The sequence below is a fragment of the Typopeltis vanoorti genome, chromosome 10, assembly GCF_054136105.1.
Source record: "Typopeltis vanoorti isolate ZY-2024b chromosome 10, IOZ_Tvanoo_1.0, whole genome shotgun sequence".
Classification (NCBI taxonomy): Eukaryota; Metazoa; Arthropoda; class Arachnida; order Uropygi; family Thelyphonidae; genus Typopeltis; species Typopeltis vanoorti.
This window is the reverse complement of record NC_143558.1, coordinates 7,539,406-7,566,321: the sequence shown is the minus strand read 5'-3', so window position 1 is coordinate 7,566,321 and position 26,916 is coordinate 7,539,406. Positions and strand designations below refer to the sequence as shown.

General features: G+C 33.8%; 1 protein-coding gene across 2 annotated transcripts in view; it reads right to left on the bottom strand.

Moving 5' to 3' along the window:
• BTBD9 (BTB (POZ) domain containing 9) overlaps nucleotides 1-26,916 on the bottom strand; it is a 271,031-nt gene that overhangs the window by 136,989 nt on the left and 107,126 nt on the right. For both annotated transcript variants that reach the window (XM_090398752.1, XM_090398751.1), the window contains exon 5: nucleotides 3,142-3,406. In XM_090398752.1, coding sequence (XP_090254878.1) covers nucleotides 3,142-3,406 — 265 coding nt within the window. The remainder of the gene's footprint in view (nucleotides 1-3,141; nucleotides 3,407-26,916) is intronic.

The window sequence follows — 26,916 nt, the reverse complement described above, 5'->3', positions numbered from 1 at the left end:
AACCAATTTTAACTTATGGATCTGAGAGCTGGGTCAGAAGTAAAACACTTGACCAAAGACTAGAGACCGCAGATATGAGAGTCCTGAGAAAGATTAGAGGCATGAACAGATGGCATCAATGGCAATATCATATTAAAAATGAGGATATTAGGAAAGAATTTGACATTGTCAGCATCCAGGAATGCGTTAGCAGAGCTAATCTCAGATGGTATGGTCACTTAAATAGAATGGGAGAGGAAAGATTAGCAAAACAAGTGTTCTCTGCCAGGTTGGCAGGAAAACGACCCAGAGGAAGACCAAGATATAGGTGGATTGATACGGTACAAAGAGCCTTAGACGATAGAAATATAAGATCTGATAATGTTGGAGTCTTGACAAGTAACAGACTGATTTGGAGGAAAATTGTAGATAGGAAGTTAGTAATGATGTAATTTTTTCATGTAGTACTGTCATATCCTGTATACCCCTTGAGGGTACATGGCAGGAATTTGATGATGACTTTTTTTTATGTTGATACTTTTTGAAATATGATACTTAGCATGAATTCTGACTGATAATTTAATTCCAGTAGTAACATATTTCACCTTTCCAAAAACTTGAGTATATTTTACTCAAGTTTTTGTAGCTAGTTAAAAAAATCTCACTCCCATCTTTGAATCCAACTGGAGCACAGCAGCTAACTATATTCAGAGCTTAAATCCCAGTTTTAAATTTAGCTTTTTTTTTTTTTTTTTTAATTATTATTAATGTAGTTATATCCAGTAGAGCATTACTAGCATTTCTATTAAGTAACTGTCCTATACTTTGATGTTTGTCGTCTTCATGTGCTAAGCATATGAATTGGATGGTTAACCTTCTGGATGTCGCTTTCCTGTCCATCTTACTTCCTATAGAGCAAGAATCTCCAACTTGGACACTGAAATTCTTCAGTGAGAAAATTAAGCAAAAAAAAAGTCTTAGTTCAATGTCTATGTTTCATGTCCCTACAGAAAGAAGTCTTACTAAGTCTGTGGAACAATGTTACAGGCCAAGAAAAAATCTCAACGATCTAATTGCAAGCACAGGGAAATAACCTATTCTCCAGTACCCTCTGGCTTAAGCCACCTAAACCAATTATCAATAGCATCAGTGTTAATACTTCCAGAAGCAGTGTAGTGTAGTACCTGCAATAACCTGTGCTCCTAAATCAGTCAGTCATCAGCTGATATTAGCTATCCTGTGTATCAGTCCATCCGAGTCACACAGCCAAAGGAAACAGACATCAGCAGCTTCATTTTCACAAATACCTATCAGTGCAACAATGTTAATTTCATATCCAAATTCAAAGCCATAATAAGATTCAGTCAGTTTAAATGGCCATGTCAGATCCCTGTGAAGATTCCTCAACAGGGTGAACTAATAATACAGTGAAAGATCACATTTTTCCCTACTACACTTTACTTAAAGAGTTACGGGATAAATATTAACTAAAAGCAATCAAAACACCAGTACACAACCACACAAATCTTTAATATAGATGAGTGGTCTCTTAAAATCTAATGATAAACCATACCTATACTACACAAAAAATGAATGCCTTATTTCAAAGCTACTAAAGCTTGACTGCTTTACAGAGAAAATTGCAAAATGAAGCTTCTGCAGTCACAGCAAAAAATTCCACATGCACCGAAGTTGCTTACTAGTAGGCTGATATGCTAACATGAAAAGAGGATGAAAAGTAGCCTGTTAAAGTTGCTTTTCTTTCTGAAGAATCACATGCAGCATTGTTTGATGTATACAAGAAGGAATTCCTTTCAAAATACTTCTTGAAATAGATAAAGCTCTAAGTCATCTGCAGTCAATGAGTGAGAATATCAGAAAAACATCAGATGCTATCCTGCCACCTAATTTATATTGGCAGCCACTGGACCAAAGACATTTTAAATCATTCAAGTCTTACTACCTGCATTCTATAGTGTAATGTCAAAATTTGTAAACCAAATGGACAATTTAAATGTTTCTATCAGAGAATTTTGGAAGTTATTTACCATTAAAACAATTCTTTCAATCAACACTAAATGGAATGAAATTCCATAGAAATGCATGAAAAGTGTGTGGAAAAACCTACCTCCATTTTTTGTCACAACTTAAGGATTCTATGTTAGTTGATGTCCTAGAGTTCACATGCGACTAACAAATGCCAGATCACGATTTACTGGCTCTCATCAGTTCTACGCAAGATGTTTCAAAAACCTATAGCTACTGATGTCGTATGTGGGCACAGGTTAAGAGAAGGAATCAATTTTCTATCTGAACACAGCTGGAGGTTATCCTTAGAGAATATTTCACAGGGGAGGCTGTTCTAGAGTACAAAAGGTAAATGAAAGAGGAGCAGAAAAAAACATAAGCAAAGAATGGTAAAGAGATGTTTGCCAGCTACTACTCATGTTATTTCTGCTAAAGCTTAGCAGAAAGAGAGAGGATGGTTCTCAATTCTTTTGAACTGGCAGCCATGGATGTACCTGATGAGGTAAGGTGGTTAGAGTTAGTCTGTGAGAAAGGAACAGTTAAACAGCCAAACTGTTCATCTGATAGCATCAAGAATTTGTATGGAAGTTTCATGTGCACCATTCCAGAAGTACCCGGCTGTCATGACATGCTGCACAGTCAATGTTATATGGATGCATGATACAATAATGCAAAATTCAGAAATAAAAAGTGCTAATATACATGTGAAAGGAGATGGAATAGAACAGAATATGTTAAGTTATAGGAAGCATATTCTTTATTAAAAAAAAAACAGCTTTGCATTCCCTGAAGTTTTACTGATAATTCAGTTGTAAAGCCAGTACACAAATGTTAAGTTTCCACAGTTAAAAAGTAAACTTCATTTCCCTGTCAACTGTGGAATATAAGAAAACAGCATTTTTTTATAGTATTTCATATTTGTTGAACCTTTGGTTATTTACACAAGAAACCTTACCTCAACACAAGAAAACATGCCTCCTGAACTAAATATTTTTTTTTTATCTTCAAATGAAGATAAAAATGAATCAATACTAAAAAAAATAGAAAGTTACTTGCTTCAAAATAATCACTAACTTCAGTTATTTCCATTTTGAAGAAAAAAATTTTTTTGGTAAAACCAACTTAAAAACTTACTTAAATATCCCCGATATTTTAAGTCGGTATCCCTGCTTTCAGTCCGTGCCTTGATAGCATCTAAGATAGCATCTGGACTAACAAGCCCTGTTGGTCGTACAACATTAAGTAATTCAGGCAGGGCCATAAGTGGAAGGCGAACAGCAGATAAAATTTCATGGGTATCTATACCAGGATTATGTTGTGCCCATTCACATACTGCTCTAAATATATCCACTTCAGAGGCACAGAAAGAATCTCTACTGATCATATCCTTCAGAGCAGACTGAAAAATAATTTTATATTTAATGATTTTTCTAAAGCAAATTATAACAAAAAAAAGTTTTAAAGACAACTGAACTAAGTGAAGTCTCACTTGACATTGAGTAAACATTCCAACCATTAGAAATTAATTGTCAAGTTTCATTATAAAGCTAAAACAAATGATTGCATTAAACAAACTTTATCATGTCAGATAGATACAGTACATGTGATTTAGGAGAATATGCAATCATTAGCACAAGGTTTTTATTTTTAAGGTTCAAAACATATGATCCATAAGTAGAGATTGCATGTTGCCTTGCATTATATTATCTTTTAAGGTTTCACTAGCTAAGCAGTGGGTTCTGGCTTGGTTGAATGGACATCATATTTGTATTCCAATCAACAGCTATAGCCTTAAGTCCCACCATGGCATAGATTGTCCAAGACTAAAATGGCACATTGTTTTCCTATACATGACTTATTTTTAACAGTATCAACAACACCAAACAAACTATTTTATAAAAAGATGTTTTATTAACTTGCTTATAATTTGCTGAATTTCAAATCAGCTTCATCAGAGCACAGCACAGCATGTATATGTGACAGTGAGTAAGTGAAACAATACAACTGGAATGGACAAAAGATTTCAAGTCCTATTTTGGATCCTCTAATATTGTAAAAATAAAATAAAATATGGCTATGTGGGAGTTGCTCTTAAGGTAAGGCTCCCAAATGCTTGGCAAATTAATGCAACCATATTTGTTCAGGTTAGAATTCTTCATAGCCATGGCTGACTCAAAAAATAATCTTTCAGATCTGTAATGACTTCTAAATAGCACTTCAATCTAATCCTGTGTAAAGGGGTGTCCAAAGCATGGTCTGCCAGTGCTGACTTGTCATAATAATGGTAGTGAATGTATTTCTTAAGTTCTTTCAGGCATTAACAGATCTTCCTGTCTGCCCATAGTAGGCCAAGTCATAGTCACAAGGAACCTCATACACTCCAGGATGTAAGGTTTATTCCTTAGGCAAGCAGATCAGAGTTGCTAATTTAACATAAGATTTGAATGTGCTACAAAGCATGTTTCATTATACTTTGGCTATCTTTCCTGATGTACCTCAGACATAGGGAATAGAAATGGTAATATCATATTCCTGTGTGTTAGAGGGAGAAGTAATGGGGCTATGTAGCATTTTGTAGGAACTGTAGCCATTGGCCAAGAAAGTATGGCACAGATATTTGAGTTCTGTGGACAGAGCTGTATCATTAAAACAAATGGATCTGGCTCTATGTATATTTTTAAAAATGCCATACTGCTAGGCTGGATGATGTGATTGTTTATGCAGATATCTTCCTGTGTGTTGGCTTTCTGTAAATGAAAAAAGATAGTGATCATCTGAAAGGCAGGTGACTAATATGCCAAGAAAAGGTAAACAATTATTTAGATTCTTTTTCTACTGTGAAGTGGATTTTGGTGTATTGGCTGTTTAGGTAAGTGACAAAATGCATCCAAAGTGTCTTGTCCATGGGGCCAAATGGACAACACCAAGCCTTCTTGGAGGCCTGAAAGTGGCAAGTAAAAAACTGTCTGCCCATGGTACTAAATATATAAGCTTGTAACCTTTTGAAGGCCAATTCATTCAATGACTATGTAGACTACTGATAAACACTAATGTGAAACCAAGAAACTCTTAAACTGATGGTTGTCATTGCTCCTGAATTATACCTATCAGACTTCAGAAGGAGTCTTGTAATATTGTGCAAAAATGAATTCAACATGTCAGTAAGATAATTCACAATTTCTAATGATAAAAAAAAAATATATTCTCATCTACAGTATTCATTTTAAATTGAAGAGATCTAAATTATGCTTTAGATGAGCTACTATATTACTGCTAAGTCAAAATATAGGAATGAAATCTGAAAAAAAAAAAAAAAATTTAAGTTTAATATTTAAATTGACAATCTTCTTTCTCTTGCTTAAAAAAAAAGTATACTGATATTTCAGATCTTAAAATTTCTCAGCTGTTAAAAACCAATTCATGTGAGAACAACATGCATCCAAAGTGTCTTGTTCATGGGGCCAAATGGCAAACACCAAGCTTTGGAACAATCAAACTTGAATTACATATTTCTCCCTTTAGGAGAATCAGCTTCAAGTGTTCAGTTTTCTAGCAAGATCAAATGGTTAAATAAGTGAATGCCAATGTATGCTAAATTTTGGTGTTTTGAATACACACATCAACTTTTACACGAAAATATGAACTGCTTTCATCCCAGATTTTCAGAAATCAATTCTAACCAATTTATAAGTTCCTGGATTCACAGATGGAGTTGCTTTATAAAAGCTATTCAGCAATAAATTTCTTAAATTTATTTCTTAGTAAGAAGCTCCAAGTCAAGTCAAGAGATTCCTTTCTCCATATTCCAAATGTGTATAATTTACTCATAACACTTTATACTGGTTTCTTGAAACATTTAAAGCACAAATCTTGAAGTGATTTATTATTTCTAATGCATTATACATAGTGAACACCTAAATGTATCTAAAAAGAGCATTTTTGTATTCACAGCAAATTTTAATTTTAATCCACCTACAAGTTTTGCAGACTAGTCTGTTTGGCCAGGAGTAAAAAAAAGACTAAATGGATGTTGTGTAAGTAAACTGCTTTTACATCAATGAAAAGCTATAAGCTTATTAACAGCAGTTGCTAAGCAACAATTAGTATGCATGTCCATGATATCAAAATGCATGCATTGTTTATAGAAGTGACATTTTTCAGATGACATCTTAGATAAGACAAACTATTTGGGCTGTAATTCCACATGCAATTTAGGAATTACAGCTCAAGCTTAGAAAGATGACGTATTTAAGGATTCGAGCATTCTTCAGGATATGGACCTTTTCAAAAATCTGACAATCTACCAATTTCTATGCTCAGAATTTATCTAGATATATAGTTAATTTTGTTAATGACAAGTTACATCCATCTGAGAAAAGATAAGTTCTTATGCATTCATGTTTATATACTAAAATCTTTATTTGAGCAAACATATATGAATTGATGGACAAGGTTATTAATGACACTAAGTTCCTGGCTACACAAATGGCAATGCACAGTTGTTTTTTTCAGTCTAAGCACATGCCTGGTCTCTTGGTATTTACAGAAATTTCCTAATCAATGAGCTTAACAAATTGTCTATCGGCTGAGGGTATACTACACTTTATATATACCAGTGAGAAGTATCTGGTTTCTGGCATTGTGGCCAAATGTTACAGACCTGGTTCAGTGCTGGATGATATTAGTTATAGGAAAGAAAACAAGTTTTTAGCATTTTCAGAGAGAAAGAATGAATGAAAACTACAGAATGAAATCTAAAGTTTGTTGCTGCTATAGGCTAGAAGATACAAGGCAGAATTATTATTATTCAAGCCTCCAAGGAGTCAAAAAAACTCATCTTGTCTCCCCTACTTCCTCCAGTATAACTCCTCCCATAAGAGTAAGCAGCATCCCATCTATGTTTCCCAAACCTCAAGACCTTACATTTTGCTGCATTAAACTGACACTCCCATTCATTTGCCCATCTATCTAGCTTAGATAAATCCTCTTGCAGGGCTACCACATCTGCACTATTACTAATAATCCTTCCCAGCTTCGCATCATCCGCAAACAACTGAATATCCCCCTGCAATCCACTGGCTATGTCATTGATATAAAGGTTAAACAATATAGGTCCTAGTACTCAGCCCTGTGGGACCCCACTTGTAACCCTCTGCCTCAAGGAAACTGCTCCACCATACACAACTCTGATACCTATCAGACAGCCAATCCTGAATCCAGTTGACCAATCTGACATCCAGACCCATGTACTGCAACTTAAATATCAGCTTATCATGTGGCACCCTGACAAATGCCTTTGCCAAATCTAAGAAAATTGCAGTATATGCCTTTCCCTTATCTAATGTTCTTGTAACTTTATTATAAAAGGCTAGCATATTGCTAAAACAAGAGCGTCCTTTCACAAATCCATGTTGATTCTCAGATAACATTACCCTCATCTGCCCAATGCTGTATACGGTCCCTCACTACTTTCTCCAAGATCTTAACTACTGATGACACACAGATTGGCCTATAATTAGACACTTCCAGTCTGTTACCACCCTTATGCAATGGCACTATCTTACCTTCCTTCCATTCCCTGGGCACCTTTGCCAAAGCCAGATTTTCATTGAAAAGCCACGTTAAAGGCACTGCCAATTCCCTAGCACATTCTCTCAAAACTCGTGAAATACCATCCAGTCCCACAGCTTTACTGACATCCAGAGTACTCAGTATCTGAAACACTCTCCTCCTGTACATCTAAACCTCGAACCAGCCCTATCCCTCTAGCATTAAAACTGACTCCTCTAGGATGAAATACTCCAATAAAGTGTTCATTGAACAATTCCACTATGTCCTCTGCATCAGTCACTCTATTCCCATTTTTATCCCACAATATCATTCTTCCACAGTCATTTCTCCTCCTACTGGCCACATAGCTAAAAAATTCCCTAGGATTTTCTTTGGATCTTAGGGCCGATCTCCTCTGATATTCCAGTTTCGCTTTCCTTACCACACTAGTCACTCTTCTGGCCTGTGTCTTATATTCCTCATGCATCTCTTCCATAGCCTCTTTTTCGCATTCAATTCCTGTTTAATATTGTTTGTCATCTACTTTACCCCAAATTGCGTCCTCTTCTTCACTCGTGGTATACAACTTACCATTGCTGATAACAAATATTCTTTCACAATTTCCCACGCACTAGTGATATCCCGGCCTTCCAATTCCTCCCTCCATGAAACTTCCTGAAGTTGATGTCTAAGACTATTATAATCACCTGCCTTATAATTCCACATAAGTTCCCGTCTCTTTGATACTCCTGCATGTCTATTCATTTTCGAAGTCAACACCATATGGTCACTCTCTCCAACTGGTGGGAGAGACGTCAACTCAGTTATTATCAACTCTTCTGATGAAGAGTTGATAATAACTTCTATAACCAAATCCAAAACTTTTGAACCTCTTGTTCCCTCTGTTACATGTTGCCTAAGACATTTGTCCATCAAGAATTCAGGAAATTCCATTCTCCTATTGCTACATGCATCTTCCTCTCTCCAATTTATACTACTGAAGTTAAAAATCTCCCATAACAATCATTCTTCTTGCACTTGCCAAACTTAGCTGTCTAAACATCTCCTGGTCCCCATCCTGTGCTCCTGGGTCTGTAGCAACACCCCACTAAATATCCTGTCTTGCCTACCTCTACCTTACACCATACCATACGCTCTCAAAATCATTTGTCTCACTTCCTTCCAAATTCTCCACTCTTAGATGTGGAGAATTTGGAAGGAAGTGAGACTTTATACTAATGCCAGGAGTATCCTGGCATTAGTATAAAGCATATAAATGCCATTGTTTCTATACCCAGCATTATCCCTTCTAGACTCCACTGGGCTCAGTGTTACCTGACATTGTCTCCCTTCTCCCCAGTATCCATTCCCACAAGAGGCCACCCCTGCTATCATCCTCCCTGGGACACACTGACTCGTTCAGAACAGCAATCTCTCCAGATGCCTACATCCTTCCTCATTCAAATGTAAACGGTCTCTCGTTTACATTTGAATAATTTGAAATTACATTTGAAAATACAATTCCTCTCTTTCCTCAAACGCACTCCAAGCATCCACATATACCAGTCCTCTCTTGTCACACATTCTCGCTATTATGCCATTCAATATCACCGCTCTTCTGCTCAGCTCATCATTATCATACCTAGGCAACACGCACACTATTTTTCCTCTCTCTGTCTTCTTCCGTACAGTCTCAAGCAAAAATCTTATATCTCTTGCTGCCCGACTTACATTACCACTCAAGTCATTCGTTCCTACCATCAATTATCTCATCCACCCTTTCTATTGTTCCTCCTGGCAAACACTCCTCACGCATCCTATCTTGAACACCACGGATCAGTGAGTCGCCATACATTATACCTCTTACCATTCCCTCGCTCCTACTGTTTCCATTCTCTCCTCTTCTAGCACTCCCATACATCTCTCTCATTCCCTCTCTCCTACTGTTTCCATTTTCTCCACTTCTAGCACTTCCATATCCCTCTCTCATTCCCTCTCTCCTACTGTTTCCATTTTCTCCACTTCTAGCACTTCCATATCCCTCTCTCATTCTGTCTCTCCTACTACTGTTTCCATCCTCTCGTCTTCTAGCATTCCCATACCTCTCTCTCATTCCATCTCTCCTACCGTTTCCATTCTCTCCTCTTCTAGCATTTCCATATCTCTCTCATTCCGTCTCTCCTACTGTTTCCATCCTCTCGTCTGCTAGCATTCTCATACCTCTCTCTCATTCCCTCTCTTCTGTTTCCATTCTCTCCTCTTCTAGCACCCACATACCTCTCACTCATACTCCCTAAATTCTCTCTCTCTCTCCCCTACTCTGATTCGCCTTGCATTTATCTCTTCCATTCTCCTAATCTTATCTTTCATACTTCTGCTCTCATTCACAAGACATTCCACCTCCTCTTTCAACTCATCTCCCTCTGCAGGTCAGTCACTCTTAATCTAAATTCACTCTCCCAAACAAAACCATCTCCTAAACTTTCACAGTCACTCACACCTTCCACACTATCAACTATTATTTTCTCATTCTCTCCTACCACACTTGTCTTCGTACATTCATTCCCCGTTCCTGGAGCAACAAAGTCGGATATCGATATATCTAATGTACTTATTTCCTCCAACTGCCTGCATTTTGCACACATACGCTCTCCACTCTCTTTAACGAGCCACATATGTAATTCCCGAGACGCATACATGCCGCAAGTACTGCATGCCACAAAGGCCCTTATGATATTGCTAATAATCGAGTTCTTAAATGAACTCAATGTGGATAACAAATTAGCACAATGAATGTAGTGCAAGGAATTATTAGAGGACTTCAATTACAAGTACACAGACAGGAAGGAGTAACAGTCTCATAAGGAAGGGAACTATTTATATATTCCTTTCTCCTCTTCAACATGAATCGATTCTCCTTGGCACTGTGCCAACTAAGGTTCTCGACTGTGGCCAGACTAATGGTTTAATAGCATTGTATATGTATATACTGATCACTTTTCTCTATAGAAAAGTGATCAGTAAGCTCCAAACTTTATGGGTATATATAATGCTATGCATTATGGAAAGGATCACTACCCAGATATACATACCCCTAAGGATATGTGCTTTGCATTATGGGATACTAAGGCAAGTGATCAGAACTTATACCGCCTTTGCCACGAGTTGCCCCAGTCCTGAAAATATTTCAGGCACAAACTTTGTTTGCTTAAACTTGGATAAAGGATTAAACCAAATATGTAACTGATAGCATAGCCAAGTGAAAAACTTCCATCAAGAGTTCCGATTGGTTTATTCAGAATCTGCCGTTAATGATGTCAATTGACAGAGTTAACAAAGACTAGTGATTGGTGGAAGCCTGTTCGCAGAGACAAGGTACCATCAGTTTTGCCAGAGCAACCATGGGACCATCAATAAGATGACCCCCAATTTTTGGTCTAAAAATTTTAGAAAAAAAGTGTCGTCTTATACAAGGAAAAATACAATAACTATGTCATAAAGTGAAAATCTAATTTTGACAACCTATTCAGCCTGAACCCAGCTTGTTCTCCAAGCTTCCCTTCCACGATTTCTCTTAGCCTTTTCTCAAGTATACTTGCATAAATTAATCCTAGAAACACTCAATAAGGAAATTTCTATAATTCTCATATTCAGTTTTATTTCCCTGTTTACAGGCAGGTACTATGAGCTCTACTCTGATCATCTGGAATTCAACCCTCTAATTAGAGATTTGGAATTATGCAATGTAGCCATAGAAAAATATCATTCAGACCTCCATGGAGTCAAGACTCATCATAGGAGGCCCTTCCTAGAAAACTAAGTTTTTCATACCATTCCTTGACTGTTCCTGCTCTCACCACTATCAGGCAATGCATTCCACAGTTCAACCTCCTCCATGTAAAGAAACCACTCCTCATCCTCTTGCCCACAGCTTTATACCTTTATATTTGAGCATTTCTGCTCAATATTATCTGAGACCTTGACTCTCCACACAGTCAAGGACCCACTAGGAGAGGCACATCAAGCACACCAGCTGTCTCTTTCACATCCTTTAACTCATTCATATTGGATGCACTTAATACTTCCATAGGTTTGTGTGTGGGGGGAAATCTAGTTCTCATCTCTTTAACCACAAAACAAACTTAACTTCCACCTCCTTCACTTTTCTATTTGTCCATTATATCTTCAAGGCTGATAGAATATCTATTCCAAATGCCTTCGCAACATTTCTACCAAGTATTGATATGTACTCCTGATTGCATTCCCCTTGAATGTTTTCTACGATGTGCTATCACTACTTGTTTCATTTAGCAATCTTTCAAAGCAAAATGTTAGAGGCTATTGATAGCCTCCAGAACATTTTTGCTACCTCCCTGATATTTATCTTCAGTGTTCCTACCAAGTCATTCCATGACTTGTTTAGCTAGTTTTATACAATGTTTTCATCCTTTCTCTGGATTCTTTTTCTCTAAGAGAACATGCTAACTTACCAATTAAGAAATTTTGATATACATGTCTTTTCCTTTATTGCTTTAACTTCAAGTTGATCATAGAGTTCTTAATTATTTTCTATCCTTGCAATCTCACATGTTTATATCTCCAACAAAGAACTGTGTGTCAGCTGACTTCTCCAACAGATCATAAAATACCTCCACTTTTCCTTTAGAACATTCTGTGCACAGGCACAAATAAGTATCATTGTCCAGTTTCCCCTTTCTGATATTTGCCCACATCACCTACTAATATTGCCTGCCATTCTAGATTATCCTCATTTAGTGTCGAGTACTACAGCTACTTTTCCCCTGATCATTATTGCCAGAATTTAATTTCTTGTATTTATTACTTAGAAAAATCACCTGTTTTTGTCTTTGTTTAAATAAGACCCATTGTGTTAATCTGATATTCCTCAGCTTGTTCCATTTTTCTGTTAATGATTCTAATCTTGATGGTGCCAATCTTGAACTTGGAGTTGAGATTTGTTCCAATAGTCTATTTTCTGCTATTTGCTTTGGTTCCCTGATGAAATAATGGAACTTTGTTTAACCAAGTTAAAAAACAACTGGCATGACATTCATGTTGTACCATCACATTATGTTGGGTTGTGATTCTTATTGGTTTATCCAGTAAAAATACAAATCAATGGTCAAATCAATTACAAATTGCCAGCCCATCTTCATTCAGTATGCAGATACACATTTATACCATGAGAAAGTGAGGAGTGACTATTAGGGCAGAAGCCCTAATATTCAATTCTACAAGGTCTTTAAAATATGTAAAGGTCTCCTCACAGATATCCAAGATTTGATCCTTAATCACCCTGTACAAAGAAATTCTATATCTTTAATTGAACAAGTTCAAAAACATCCCTTAAAATGTTTCTCAATGACTACCTATACCAAACAGCTTCTTTCAAGATATAGGTTAAAAGCCTTGTTTTGGCATCTATAGGACTATAACTTTCCATCTCTTCCTATATCTTTTTCCTCTTTATATCCATTTATACTTTGCTTCCTTTGGTAGCCATCTTTCTTCCATGCATTGTACATGTTTTCTCAAATTTGTTTGATTTTCTTTTATCATTTATTGCCTATATTAGAAATCCTTATTCCATAATTTTGTATTTATTTATTTTTACACACTATACATCCTCTTACCAGCTCAAAGAAATTTCATTTCAGCTGCTTGTATTCTACTTTATCTCTTTTTTTTCTCTATCCAACTTTCTGAACTATACAATATTCTTGGTATTACCATGACTTTATAAAATTCTGTGTTCCCATCCTTGTTTTGCCTTTAGTTCATCTTATAGTTCCAAATATTGCTTGAAAACTAATTTAATATCTATATCAAATGTTATATCACATCCTAAATGTTGAAAATGTGTTACATGTTCTAGAGTTTAGTTTTCAATTACTATTTTAGTTTGTATGAAATATTTACCCAAGAATGTTGTAGTTTTTCTTTGGTGATAGTTTAAAATAGTATTCATCATCAAATTCCTGACATGTACCCTCAAGGCATGTTCAGGATATGATAGTACCAAATGAAAAATTTACATCATTACTAACTTCCTATCTACAATTTTCCTCCAAAGCAGTCTGTTACTTGTCAAGACTCCAACATTATCAGATCTTATATTTCTATCATCTAAGGCACTTTGTACCATATCAATCCCTATACCTTGGTTTTCCTCTGGGTCATTTTCCTGCCAACCTGACAGAGAACACTTGTTTTGCTAATCTGAATACCACCTGCTAGCTCTGCTAACGCATTCCTGGATGCTGACAATGTCAAGTTCTTTCCTAATATCCTCATTTTAATATGATATTGCCATTGATGCCATCTGTTCACACCTCTAATCTTTCTCAGGACTCTCATACCTGCAGTCTAGTCTTTGGTCAAGTGTTTTATTTCTGACCCAGCTCTCAGATCCATAAGTTAAAATTGGTTTGAACACTGTCTTGTATACAGCTAATTTAGTGTTCCGACTAATTTCTCTTTTATTCCATACAAATTTATTCAATTGACTTCCTACCATATCAGCTTTGTTGATTCTGTTGTCCATTTCTATTTAATTTATCATCTTCACTAAAAATCATGCCTAAGTAGCTGAAATGTTTTACATGTTCTATAAGTTCTCCATTCACAATGCAGTTGATATTTTCAATGTTTCTGCCTATTTTCATTGTCTCTTTGTCTTTTTAATGTTGACCTTCCTACCATATCTATTACAACAATTATTCAATTTAGTCAGGGAATCTTGCAGATTTGTAGCAGATTTATTTAGAAGTATAACATCGTCCTCATAAAGCAAAGAGCTGACACTAACATCTTCAATTCTAATACCACTTTCCTTCATAATGCGATCCATATAGATAATGAATAACAGATGGGATAATGTACATCCTTGTCTCAAACCAGATTTAACATTAAACCATCTTCCTGCACTTCTTTCAATTTTAACTGCTGACTTACAACTCAAATAAAGACTAAGTATTGCTTGATATAATTTCCCATTGACACCATAACTTCTCTCTAGGCACCTTGTCATATGCCTTTTCCAGATCGACAAAACTTAAATACAGATCTGTTATATTCCCATGCTTTCTCAACTATTTCTCATAAAGTGAAGATCTTGACAGCCTCTATTTGGCCTGAATCCAGCTTGTTCTTCACCAAGCTTTTCTTCCACAATTCTTCTCAACCGTTTCTCAAGTATACTTGTATAAATCTTGCCAGGAACACTCAGTAGGGAAATACCTCTGTAATTCTCACAATCAGTTTTATTTCCCTTTTTATATATGGGTACTATGAGAGCTGTACTCCAATCATCAGGAATTCGTCCCTCTGTCCAGGCCTTTTGAACAATGCAGTGCAGCCACTGTAAGACTTTCATACCACCATACTTCAGCATTTCTGGTCAAATATCATCTACTCCTGCTGCCTTTTCCACATTTCAAGCCTTTGATAGCTTTTTCTACTTCAAGTATGGATATATATTCTGTTGCATGCCTGTTGAGTGTTTTTTTACTACTGTGCTATCAGTAGTAAAAAACATTATTTCATTAAGCAATTTTTCAAAGTAATTACTCCATACTTCAAAGATATCTTTCTCCTGTTTTCATGTCACCTTTATCATCTCTAACTCCTTTTACAGCACTCTTTCCTCTGTTTTTAAGCTTCTACAACAACCTCCAGAATATTTTGTAACCTTGATATTTATTTTCTATGTTCTTGCCAAAGTCCTCCCATGACTTTTGTTTAGCCAGTTTTACAGTGTTTTAGCTACTGTAAATAAATATATATTTTGGTGAACAGATCTCTGAAGGTTCTCTTCCAATTTTGTTTTTTTATATGATCACTTGACCTGTAAAAAAAAAAAACATTGTTTGCTATTGTATGTTGACTGATGCTCATTTCTTGATTTACTAAAGATTTCCACTTTCTTACTAGACCATATTAGTTTACTGGTATCCCCCCCCCAATAGAATGGAAAAAAGCAACTGCGATTCCTATCTTTAAAAAAGGTAATAGAGATGACCCTAAAAACTATAGAGGTATCAGTATACTAAATTCCTGTTACAAAATATATAGCAGAATCTTAAATAGCAAACTAATGAAATATTCCAAAAACTTTATTTTAGAAGTGCAGAATGGATTTAGAAAAGGACGATCATGTATAGACCCGGCCTTTTGCCTAAAATTAATAATAGAGAAAAGAAGAGAATACAATTTAGAAACACGTATTGCATTTATTGACTTTGAAAAAGCATTTGACAAAGTTTATTTAACATATTAAAAGAAAGACAAATACCAATAATATCCTAAAAGCAATCACAAGTATATATGAAAATAATCAAATACAAATAAGATTAAATCATGAGCTATCATATACGACAGAGATAAACCAAGGGGTCCGACAGGGATATCCCCTCTCAGCAACTCATTTTAATATCTACTTAAATGAATTAATAAAATGGAATAAATTTACATGAAGGAATTAAACTTTCTCCTACAGTGAACTTAAACACTCTCCTTTTTGCCAACAACCAAATAATAATTCTGAAGAAAACTTACAGAAAGCCATTTTAGATCTAAATGAGATAGCCAAAGATTATGATATGATAATATCAACAGAAAAATCCAAAACTATGGCCTTTAAAGGACAAGATCCAGTAGTAATAGATAACAAGATCTTAGAACAGGTGAATTCATTTAACTACCTAGGATGTATGATCATATTTGAAAATGAAAAAGATATAAATGTAAAAATTGCAAAATATTTAAAAATAACAGGTGTAGTTAACTCTATAGTTAAACCAAACCTAGTTCAAAAACAAACCAGACTAGAAGTATACAATTCATTAGCCTTACCAGCCTTAATGTATGGAAGCGAAATCTGGACAATAAAACAAAAAGAGAAAGATTAACAACAGCAGAAATGAAGTTTATCAGAAAAATTGCAAAGTATACCCTATTTGATCACAAAAGAAATGAAGAAATTATGAAAGAATTAAACCAAGAACCAGTAATAGAAAAAAATTAAAAAATATAAACATAAATGAATGGAACACATTCAAAGAATGAAAACAGAAAGATTACCAAAACAAGCCTTAAAGTACAAGCCATTAGGAAAAAGAAAACAGACGTCCTCTTAAACGAATCAACGATGACTTCTATAGCCGGAACAGGCCATGCTAGGCTTAAATCCTTGATATGCATGATGATGATATTAGTTTATTTCTTCTGCAACATATTCAATGATATTTATGACTGCAGTTGTATTGTTACATGGGCTCTTAATTGCATTTGTTTTGGATAGCCTCTCCTCTATTATATTCCATGATTGTTTATTAACTCAAAGGCTTTTTTCATAACCTATAAATGCAATGCGAGTAAATTAAATTCACTTTCCTATGATTATTTTTAGTGTGAATACATCACTGCAACTTCGACCCTTCCTAAATCTAGCCTGTTCCTCTAATAAACTATCAACAATAGTAATAACACTTGCCACTATAATTTATGCTATATTCAATAAACTAATACTTCTGTAATTTTCGTATAAACTTTGTATCTAAAAAATTGATATTATTTTACTTTTTTCCTTTCTTGCAGGTAATGCAAGACCTATTTAACATATTCAGTAATCATATTTTAAAATAGGTATTACTTTACTTAATTAACTGAGATAATTCCATCTATTCTCCTACTGCTTTTCTATTTTTTAAAATTTTATTTCACTTTAATTTTTTGTTGTCATTGCTTCTTCCAGTTCCATCATCTTCAATATATCTATTTCTGTATTATTTACATAGGGATGGATTGTGCCATGGTTGTTTGTAAATGTATCCGTTCTTTCTTTGAGATTCCTGAAGTTTCTGCTATATCTTTCCGATTTATTCAAATGTTTCATTAATTTATAAACAATATTTTGATGGGTATGTAAATCATTTTCAACATTACTAATAAATCTACCCCAAGAATTTTGGTGAGTTTTTTTACAATATTTTTGACAATATTTCTTTTAGGTCTGTAAGCTTAGTGATTCTGGTGTTTGTTTCTGCAAGCAGCTTGTAAGTTTTTTCTTCTGTAGCTGTTGCTATTTCATCATTTCAAATTGTTTTTTTTCCCCTCTTGGTCTTTTTTTTTTATATCAACAACCTCTTCTGCTTGTTGCATAAGAATCTAATGAAAAGAAACGTAGAAAGAAACTATGAAACTTGCTTATTCCAAGAAGATATTACAAATCTTGTATCAAAACAAACCAACTTAGTACTCAAATTCCTGTTACTTATGACATAAATGAAGAATCGATTACATACATACATAGTTTATTCACAATATGATACAATGTGAAAAAGGAAAAGAGATTTATATTAAAAATTAAATATTGCAAATTATGGTCTTCCAAGTCTCTCCATCTTGAGCAACTGGTAGATGTCAGATGGAGTTTTGCAGTTCATCCTGCTGATGGTTTCACAAATGTATTGCCAAAATTGTTTGCATGGTCTTCCTCTACTGCGTTTGCCATCTTCTAGTTTGTACAGGATGAGGAATTCCAAAAAGGGCAAGACTTCAGGATGTCTGAGTTGACGCCCAAGCCATCTACATTGTAGTTTGACTATACTAACAAGTGGTTTTTGCTTAGACAGATTTAGCACAGCAGAGTTAGTGACGCAGTCCATCCAGGTGTATCCAAGGATCAGTCTGAGACATGTAGCTCCAAAGAAGTTAATTAGATCTGTAGTTTTTTTTGGTTCTTATTCTCTAGGTTTGAGAACTCTACAAGATGGATCTACTGGTTGCATGGTATAGTCTTAATTTTGTCCTTAATGATACTAATGATGATTTCCAGATGGGGCAAAGTTTGTTATGGAAGACTAATTAACATAAGCAAATTAATAAAACCAAACTACTTCATATAAATTTCACAAAGTGGTTAACAGGGCGATTCCAGAAGGCATTTGACCAGTGGTGTGCCACAGAGCCCAGTATTTGATCTTCTGTTTAATCTGCACATCATTAATATGTAGGAAATGATATGACAGGAAATATTCAATTGTTTGCTAATGATGCTATTGTAAAAATAATCATATTAAAAATTCTGAATATTTTTACGTATTAATTATGCTTGTTAGTTTGTTTTCATACACTCAGTGTCTGCACTTGTGATGTGCTCGTTATGAAAATGTTATATTAGAAGTAACATGAAAAGAAGTAAAAATATTGAAGTACTTACTAAACTGATTATTTGTGTTACTTATAAGAAAGTTTGTTGTATTTTAAAATGTTGAATTTTGCGTTTTGTGAAAGACTTTCTCTTAGCGCTAATGGATACAGCGAGTCAGCCATTTTATTGCAGTGCGTAGTTTCTGACTTTTGTAGAGTGCGCATGCTCCCAGAGAGAACTTGATGTGTGATTGACAGCTGACAAGGAAAGCGTTGCGTATCCAAGTTACAGTTGTAAACAAGAGAGCGTTCGGAAGTTTTTTAGAACACTGGCCGAGGAATATTCAAGTTGGAAGGAACTTGATTTTTTTTGTGCGGCAGTCAGAAGGAAATTTCATAATGTATTCCGAAAAAGGGAATAGTGAAAATAATAGGTTTCAAGCAGGAATAAGTAATAAATAAAAGTGAAGTCTTGAAACTAAGTTTTATATAAATTGGCCGGTAAATATTCAAGTTAGAAGGAACTTGATATTTTTTTTGTGTGTGGCAGTCGGAAGATATTTTATAATGTATTCCGAGAAAAAGGAATAGTGGAAATAATGTTTCAAGGAGAAATAAGTAATGAATAAAAGGAAATCTTGAAACTAAGTTTTATGGTGAAATAAGTTAAGACTGTCAATTTAGTATTGTGAATGAAAGGAGAACTTGTTGCTTACATTCTAAAGTGAATGTTTTTCTTAGAGAAAATATTGATAAGGAAGTTTTATAAGTATTAAGAATGCCTGAAAGTGAAAGTTTAGAAAATATATCGATTAAGAAGTGTTTAGGTATTAAAGGTGCCTGATCTGATGAGTATTACTACTAAAAGGAAAACAGGATATAGTCAAGAAGACTTTGTGTGTTATGTTGATTGATGAAAAGGATCCTGAAAATGAAGTACAGAACCTTGTAACTTCTGGAAAAGAGCCTTAACAGAAAGAGAAAAAGACTATGAACATTTTTTGTTGTGATTGTGAAAGAAAAAGTGTTTAGTCTTAGGAGTAAGTTCATATTTTTAAATAAGGCCTTGGATCCATATAATCTATAGTTATAGTTATGTATTATTACTAGAAGTGTATATATATTGTTTTAGTTTTACTAAATGTGTTTATTTTGTACTTGGTATTGAGTCAATGATTAGTTGGATTCTGAAAGAGTGAGTTAAAGTCATTGCACCAATTGGAGTGAACTCTTTGTGCAAATATAATAACGTATAGGGACAATATAGAGGAAAAATTATAAAATATATAAAAATAACAAATGGCGCAGTCGACAGGATAATTGGTTATGACCAAACTATTTTAGAATCCAAAAGGCAAATCTAGACTCAAATAAAAAAAAAAAAATTGCTACAGAAAATAGTAATATTAGTAGTAAAGTTCCTTCAGTTAATGATAAAGAATTTTTTAGGTTAATAAATCCAACCTTAGTAATACCTTCTTTCTCAGGTGATAGTAGTGAAAGCATAGAAACATTTTTTAGGTATGCAGAAAAAATTAAAGATTTAGGGAATTGGTCAGATTTTCACTTGTTAATTATACTTCATAATAAATTATTGGGAAAAGCCAAAACATTTTTGAATACATCTCCTTTACTACGAGATACTGACAATTATGCAACCTTTAAAAGTTTGCTAATATCAGAATTTTCAAATGTAAGAGAATTAGGGCCAAACATTTGGAAGATTCAACAGTGTATCCAAGGTAATAAGGAATCTGTTTCTGAATATTATCATAGATTGTGGACCATTGCTCATGGATTTAATATTTCATCTGAAGAGAAATCCTCTTTAGAATGGTTGCTCTTTAATCAATTTAGGCTTGGCCTTAAGGATAATTTAAAAGAAACAGCATATAAGAAAAAAGTTAGAAATCTTGAACAATGTTTTGAGCTTGTTAAAGAAAAGGAAGAAAGATTAAGAGATATTTTTCATTCCTCAAGCAATAAGCAAGTAAATTCTTTTCAGCATAATCAAATTCATTCTTCTAGCATTGTGGGTACAGATAAAATGAGAGAAGAAAAGCTTCAAAAAAGTAAAGTTGCAAATAAAAGGAAAAAGTCTAAGGAAACTTCTGTGAATTTTACTAAGGATATTCCAGAATCTGATTCCAGGGTAAAATTACATGATTTGGAAAAATATGAGGAACTGAAAACATTTCTGAGTGAAGAGATAGAAAGACAACAGAGACCCATAATACAAAGACAAGAACTTCTGTTTAAGATGATGTCAGATTTAACAATATCCAAAAATCTTACAGATAATCAATCTTTTTCTTGTAAATCTGATGACATTAACAGAAATAAAGCATCTCATAGAAGATACATTCCAAAATGTTTTAGCAATAAACAGGGCATTTTGCTAAAGATTGTTATGTTAGAGATAGATCTTGTTTTCAAAATAAGAAATCAGAGAATAAAAGTAAATCTGGAATTAGTTATTATTCCAATATCATACTGGCAAGGACAGAAATGTCAAACTATTCACTAAACATGGATAAAGCCAAAGACAGCTCTAACCATAAAAGAAAGTTTGATGTAGCATTAGCTCCTTATGCTAATGAAAGTAATCCTTTGACAGTTTTACAAGGATTTATTGAAGATGTGCCTTGTGAAATCTTACTTGACACAGGTGCACATATTTCACTCATTTCTTATAGCTTATTTAACAAAATTAAATCTCTAATTCCAAATGATATTTCAGTTTTAAGCAATCCAATTAAATTAAAAGGAATATTTGAATCTGAAATTTCAGCTTATAAGCAAATCAATGTCTTTATTTCAATTCCTTGTTTTCCATTAAAAGTTTCTCATTCATTAATTGTTCTTCCAGAATCTTCAAATCCAAATGTACAAATAATATTTGGAATTGATTTTCTGAAACGTCATGGGTTTGTGTGTAATTTTGTTGATAATACAGTATCATTGTGTGGAATAGAATGCTGTTTGGACAGGAAATCAGGTGACAGTGGAAAATTAGAGCAGTCTCCTGAAGTTTTACTAGGTACTAGTGATGATGGTCAAGTATTTAATATTGAAACTCTAAAGAATAAAGATCCTTGTTTACAAATTTGGGAAAAGGATAAGATTATCCAAGCTCAGAAGGATGATCTCATACTACAAACTATTTATGAAGCAGTATTGAAAGAGGAAACTCAACTAGATACATTTTTGAATCTGGAAAACTTGTATTTAGATAAGGATGGGTTACTTTTATCTAGACAAATGGAAGATGGAAAACTGAAGGTGAAAATATTGGCACCAACTGAAATGATTCCTTGGATTATGTATACTTTCCATGATTCTGACTTAGCAGGACACCAAGAGTTTTCTAGAACTTTGGAAAGAATAAAGGATCGTTACATCTGGAAAGGTATGAAGAGTGATATACTCACGTATGTCAAATCATGCCATAAATGCCAAATAAGATCCCCTTTTAGAGGAAAAGCTCCTTTACAACCATTTCCAATTCCAACTAGACCATTTCAAGCTGTTGCTATTGATGTAGTAGGTCCTCTACCAATTACTAAAAAAGGAAATAGGTATATTCTAGTAATCATAGATATGCTAACTAGATTTCCTGAAGCAGTATCAATGAAAGACCAATCTGCAAATACTATTGCAAGAAAGTTTTTGAATATGATAGTTTGTAGATATGGAACTCCTCAGACCTTACTTTCAGATCAAGGAGCAAATTTCACATCTGAACTGTTATTACAGTTATGTAAATTGCTTAATGTTAAGAAGATGTTTACAATACCTTATCATCCGCAATGTAATGGTATGTGTGAAAGACTAAATAGAAACATAAAGCAAATACTTTCAAAGTTGGCAAACACCAAAATGAATGATTGGGATACACATATCTCTCAAACATTATTTGCATGTAGGTCTGCTTTTCATTCTGCTATCAAGGAAAAACCATCTTTTCATTATATGGTTTTGATCCAGTTTTTCCTAATGAACTTGTTTCAGTTATTCCAAATACAGGATACAGTGATATAAATGAATATTTAGAATTAGTAATAGATAAGTTTTCCACTACTCATAGACTAGTAGGTGAGATAAGTAAATTAAGTGCTCAGAAAACTAGACAATATATAAATCGCTTTAGAAAATATAAGTCTTTTGTACCAGGTGATTTAGTATTGTTAGATGATAAATCTAGTATTAAAAGAGTTGGGAAATTAGGAAGGAAAGCCTTAGGTCCATTTAGAATTTTAGACAATTTTTCTCCTGTAAATTTTAGAATTCAAGATGTCAATAATCCTAGTAAAATTTTAAATGTACACTCTGATAGATTAAAAAGGTACTTTTTGGGAAGTAAAAATTTAGTTACTTTAGGTGACAATATGAATAAAATATTGAAGGATGAATGTAGTTTTCCTAATACTAATTGTGAATCTTATTCAAGGTTAAATGATAGGAAAGGGAATAGATCTAATATTCATAATTCAAATATGCAGCGAAGGAAAAAATTAAATTTTGGTAAAATGAACCATAATGCAAGAAAATTTAGAAATCCTAAGACAGGTTTCAGATGATGTACAATGTAGGAATAGTGATAATCAAATTGATTCTAATATTGATGAAAGTATAGAGGAATTTCATAGGTTGATAAATATAGGATTAAATAAGAAAAGGGAAGTTAAAGATACTTCAAATTTAGTTAGTAAGGATAAGGAATCCCAGAAACTTGTAGAATCTCAAAAACCTGTAGAAACTGATTCTGATAGTGATGATTCTGTAGATTTAGGACATAATTCAAGTAGTTTAAATGAAATATTTGAAAGGTATAAAAATGAAATTTGTAAGTATACTAATTTGGAAGAAGAAAATTCAGAATTATCTCTAGCGTCAGATGATTCTGAAACTAGTGATTCAGAAGGTATACATAATGATCAGCAAGAATCACGTTATATTTTAAGATCTAGAAATAAACATTAAAAGTTTATTTAGATGTAGGTTAAATATTTAAAAAAAATTTTTTTTTTAAATATTTAACCTACATTTAAATATTTTAAATTTAAATATTTTAAATTTAAAATTTTAATTATTTTATTTATTTATTTTTATTAAATTTTATTTTATTTAAACATTTAAATATTTTAAATATTTAACATTTTTTTCACAGAAAAATGAAACTGATGTAAAAATAATCATTAAAAATTCTGAATATTTTTACGTATTAATTATGCTTGTTAGTTTGTTTTCATACACGCAGTGTCTGCACTTGTGATGTGCTCGTTATGAAAATGTTATATTAGAAGTAACATGAAAAGAAGTAAAAATATTGAAGTACTTACTAAACTGATTATTTGTGTTACTTATAAGAAAGTTTGTTGTATTTTAAAATGTTGAATTTTGCGTTTTGTGAAAGACTTTCTCTTAGCGCTAATGGATACAGCGAGTCAGCCATTTTATTGCAGTGCGTAGTTTCTGACTTTTGTAGAGTGCGCATGCTCCCAGAGAGAACTTGATGTGTGATTGACAGCTGACAAGGAAAGCGTTGCGTATCCAAGTTACAGTTGTAAACAAGAGAGCGTTCGGAAGTTTTTTAGAACACTGGCCGAGGAATATTCAAGTTGGAAGGAACTTGATTTTTTTTGTGCGGCAGTCAGAAGGAAATTTCATAATGTATTCCGAAAAAGGGAATAGTGAAAATAATAGGTTTCAAGCAGGAATAAGTAATAAATAAAAGGGAAGTCTTGAAACTATAAGTTTTATATAAATTGGCCGGTAAATATTCAAGTTAGAAGGAACTTGATATTTTTTTGTGTGGCAGTCGGAAGATATTTTATAATGTATTCCGAGAAAAAGGAATAGTGGAAATAATATGTTTCAAGGAGAAATAAGTAATGAATAAAAGGAAATCTTGAAACTAAGTTTTATGGTGAAATAAGTTAAGACTGTCAATTTAGTATTGTGAATGAAAGGAGAACTTGTTGCTTACATTCTAAAGTGAATGTTTTTCTTAGAGAAAATATTGATAAGGAAGTTTTATAAGTATTAAGAATGCCTGAAAGTGAAAGTTTAGGCAATATATCGATTAAGAAGTGTTTAGGTATTAAAGGTGCCTGATCTGATGAGTATTACTACTAAAAGGAAATCAGGATATAATCAAGAAGACTTTGTGTGTTATGTTGATTGATGAAAAGGATCCTGAAAATGAAGTACAGAACCTTGTAACTTCTGGAAAAGAGCCTTAACAAAAAGAGAAAAAGACTATGAACATTTTTTGTTGTGATTGTGAAAGAAAAAGTGTTTAGTCTTAGGAGTAAGTTTATATTTTTAAATAAGGCCTTGGATCCATATAATCTATAGTTATAGTTATGTATTATTACTAGAAGTGTATATATATTGTTTTAGTTTTATTAAATGTGTTTATTTTGTACTTGGTATTGAGTCAATGATTAGTTGGATTCTGAAAGAGTGAGTTAAAGTCATTGCACCAATTGGAGTGAACTCTTTGTGCAAATATAATAACATATAGGGACACTCTGAGTCAAAATAAAAATAATTGTTAGTAAAAGAGATTTATATAATATTTCATCTCATAAGTATATAGAGGAAGAAGAAATAGAAAAGTATATAAAAATACATTATAAATAACACTATACTGGGAAGAGTGATGGTAAAATGAAGGTGATGCAGAGATCCTGCAGGAAGACTTAAATCGATTGGCAGTATGGCAGGCCAAGTATAAGATAGACTTTGGCAAGAAGATATCATAAACTGTATACTATATTGATGGAACTGAACTGCCCAAAACTAATGAGACAAGGGATTTGGAGAGGTGATTGTGGACAGGAAGTTGAAGTTTAGAGGGCATATTGTGAAGGTAATAACCAAAACAGCACATCAGATTATGTGGTTGAAAACACAAACAGGGATAGAAAGATTATCTAATTATTAATATCAAAGAGAGTGTGTTAACATCTGCACTTCTCTTCATTCTTGAGAGGTTCAATCTCCGTTTTTGATTTGTGTAGTCACTAGTGATAAACAGTGGATACTTTACAAGAATGTTAACCAAAGGCAGTGGATTCATTCAGGGGAACAGATTAAACCTCAGCCCAAACAAGAACTTCACCCTCAGAAGGTTTTGTTAAGCATTTGGTGAGATATGGCTGGTATCATACATTTTGAACTCTTGCTACAAAACCAATCACAGTTAAAGTATACTGTGAACAACTCGATTGAATGAATGAAAAACAAAAAAAAAGAGGTGTTCTCTAGTCAATCGAAAGGATATTGTTTTTCAATGCCCTCAGTGCAAGAATCACCTGTACCAAAGATTGAGAAACTCAGCTGTGAAAAGTTTCCACATCCTATGTATTCTCCTGCTTTTGCACCTTTAGATTACCACTTATTTCAAAGTTTGAAACATTTCATTGAAATGTTTCAATGAAATGTTTCAAATGAAGTGCCTGTAATGTATCATTTTTTTTCAATTTCATTGAAAAAAAATGATACATTAGAGGCACTGAAATTGAGCCTATGCAACTTCTTTGCCTCCAGACCTGAATTCTATGGAAATGGCATTATGAAACCTTCACAACATTGGAAGAGTTATTGATTCAAATGGAGAATATGTTGTGCCATCCAGTCGTTTTTGAATCTTGGTGATCCTGTGAACAAAAGCTCTCCATTCCACTTGGCCTCTTGTCCTTTCTTTCAGTAATTGTAAGTTGATAAGCTCTTATGTTGTCCATCCAACTCTTTGTGGTCTTCCTCTTCTTCTCATTCCCTCAATCTTCCCCAACATAACTGCCTTTTCCAATGATTTATCAGCTCACATAATATGTCCAAAGTACATCAACTTCTGTTTAGTGATCACCACCTCCAAGGAGCATTGTCATGAAATTCTCTAAAACCTTATTGGTCATTCTTGCAGTCCATGAGATTCTTAATACTCCTCCATACCCATAATTCAAACAAATTAATTCGTTTTTGACCTTTCTTCTTAATAATCCAACTTTCACATTCATAGATCACTACTGGAAATACCATTGCTTTGACAATTTAACTTTTTGTGGCCTTACTCACACATCTACCTTTCATAATGTTTGTCAGGTTTTAACATCTCTTTCCCCCCCCTTGACTATCCTTCTTTTAATTTCATCTTCACATTTAACCATCATTTCTGAT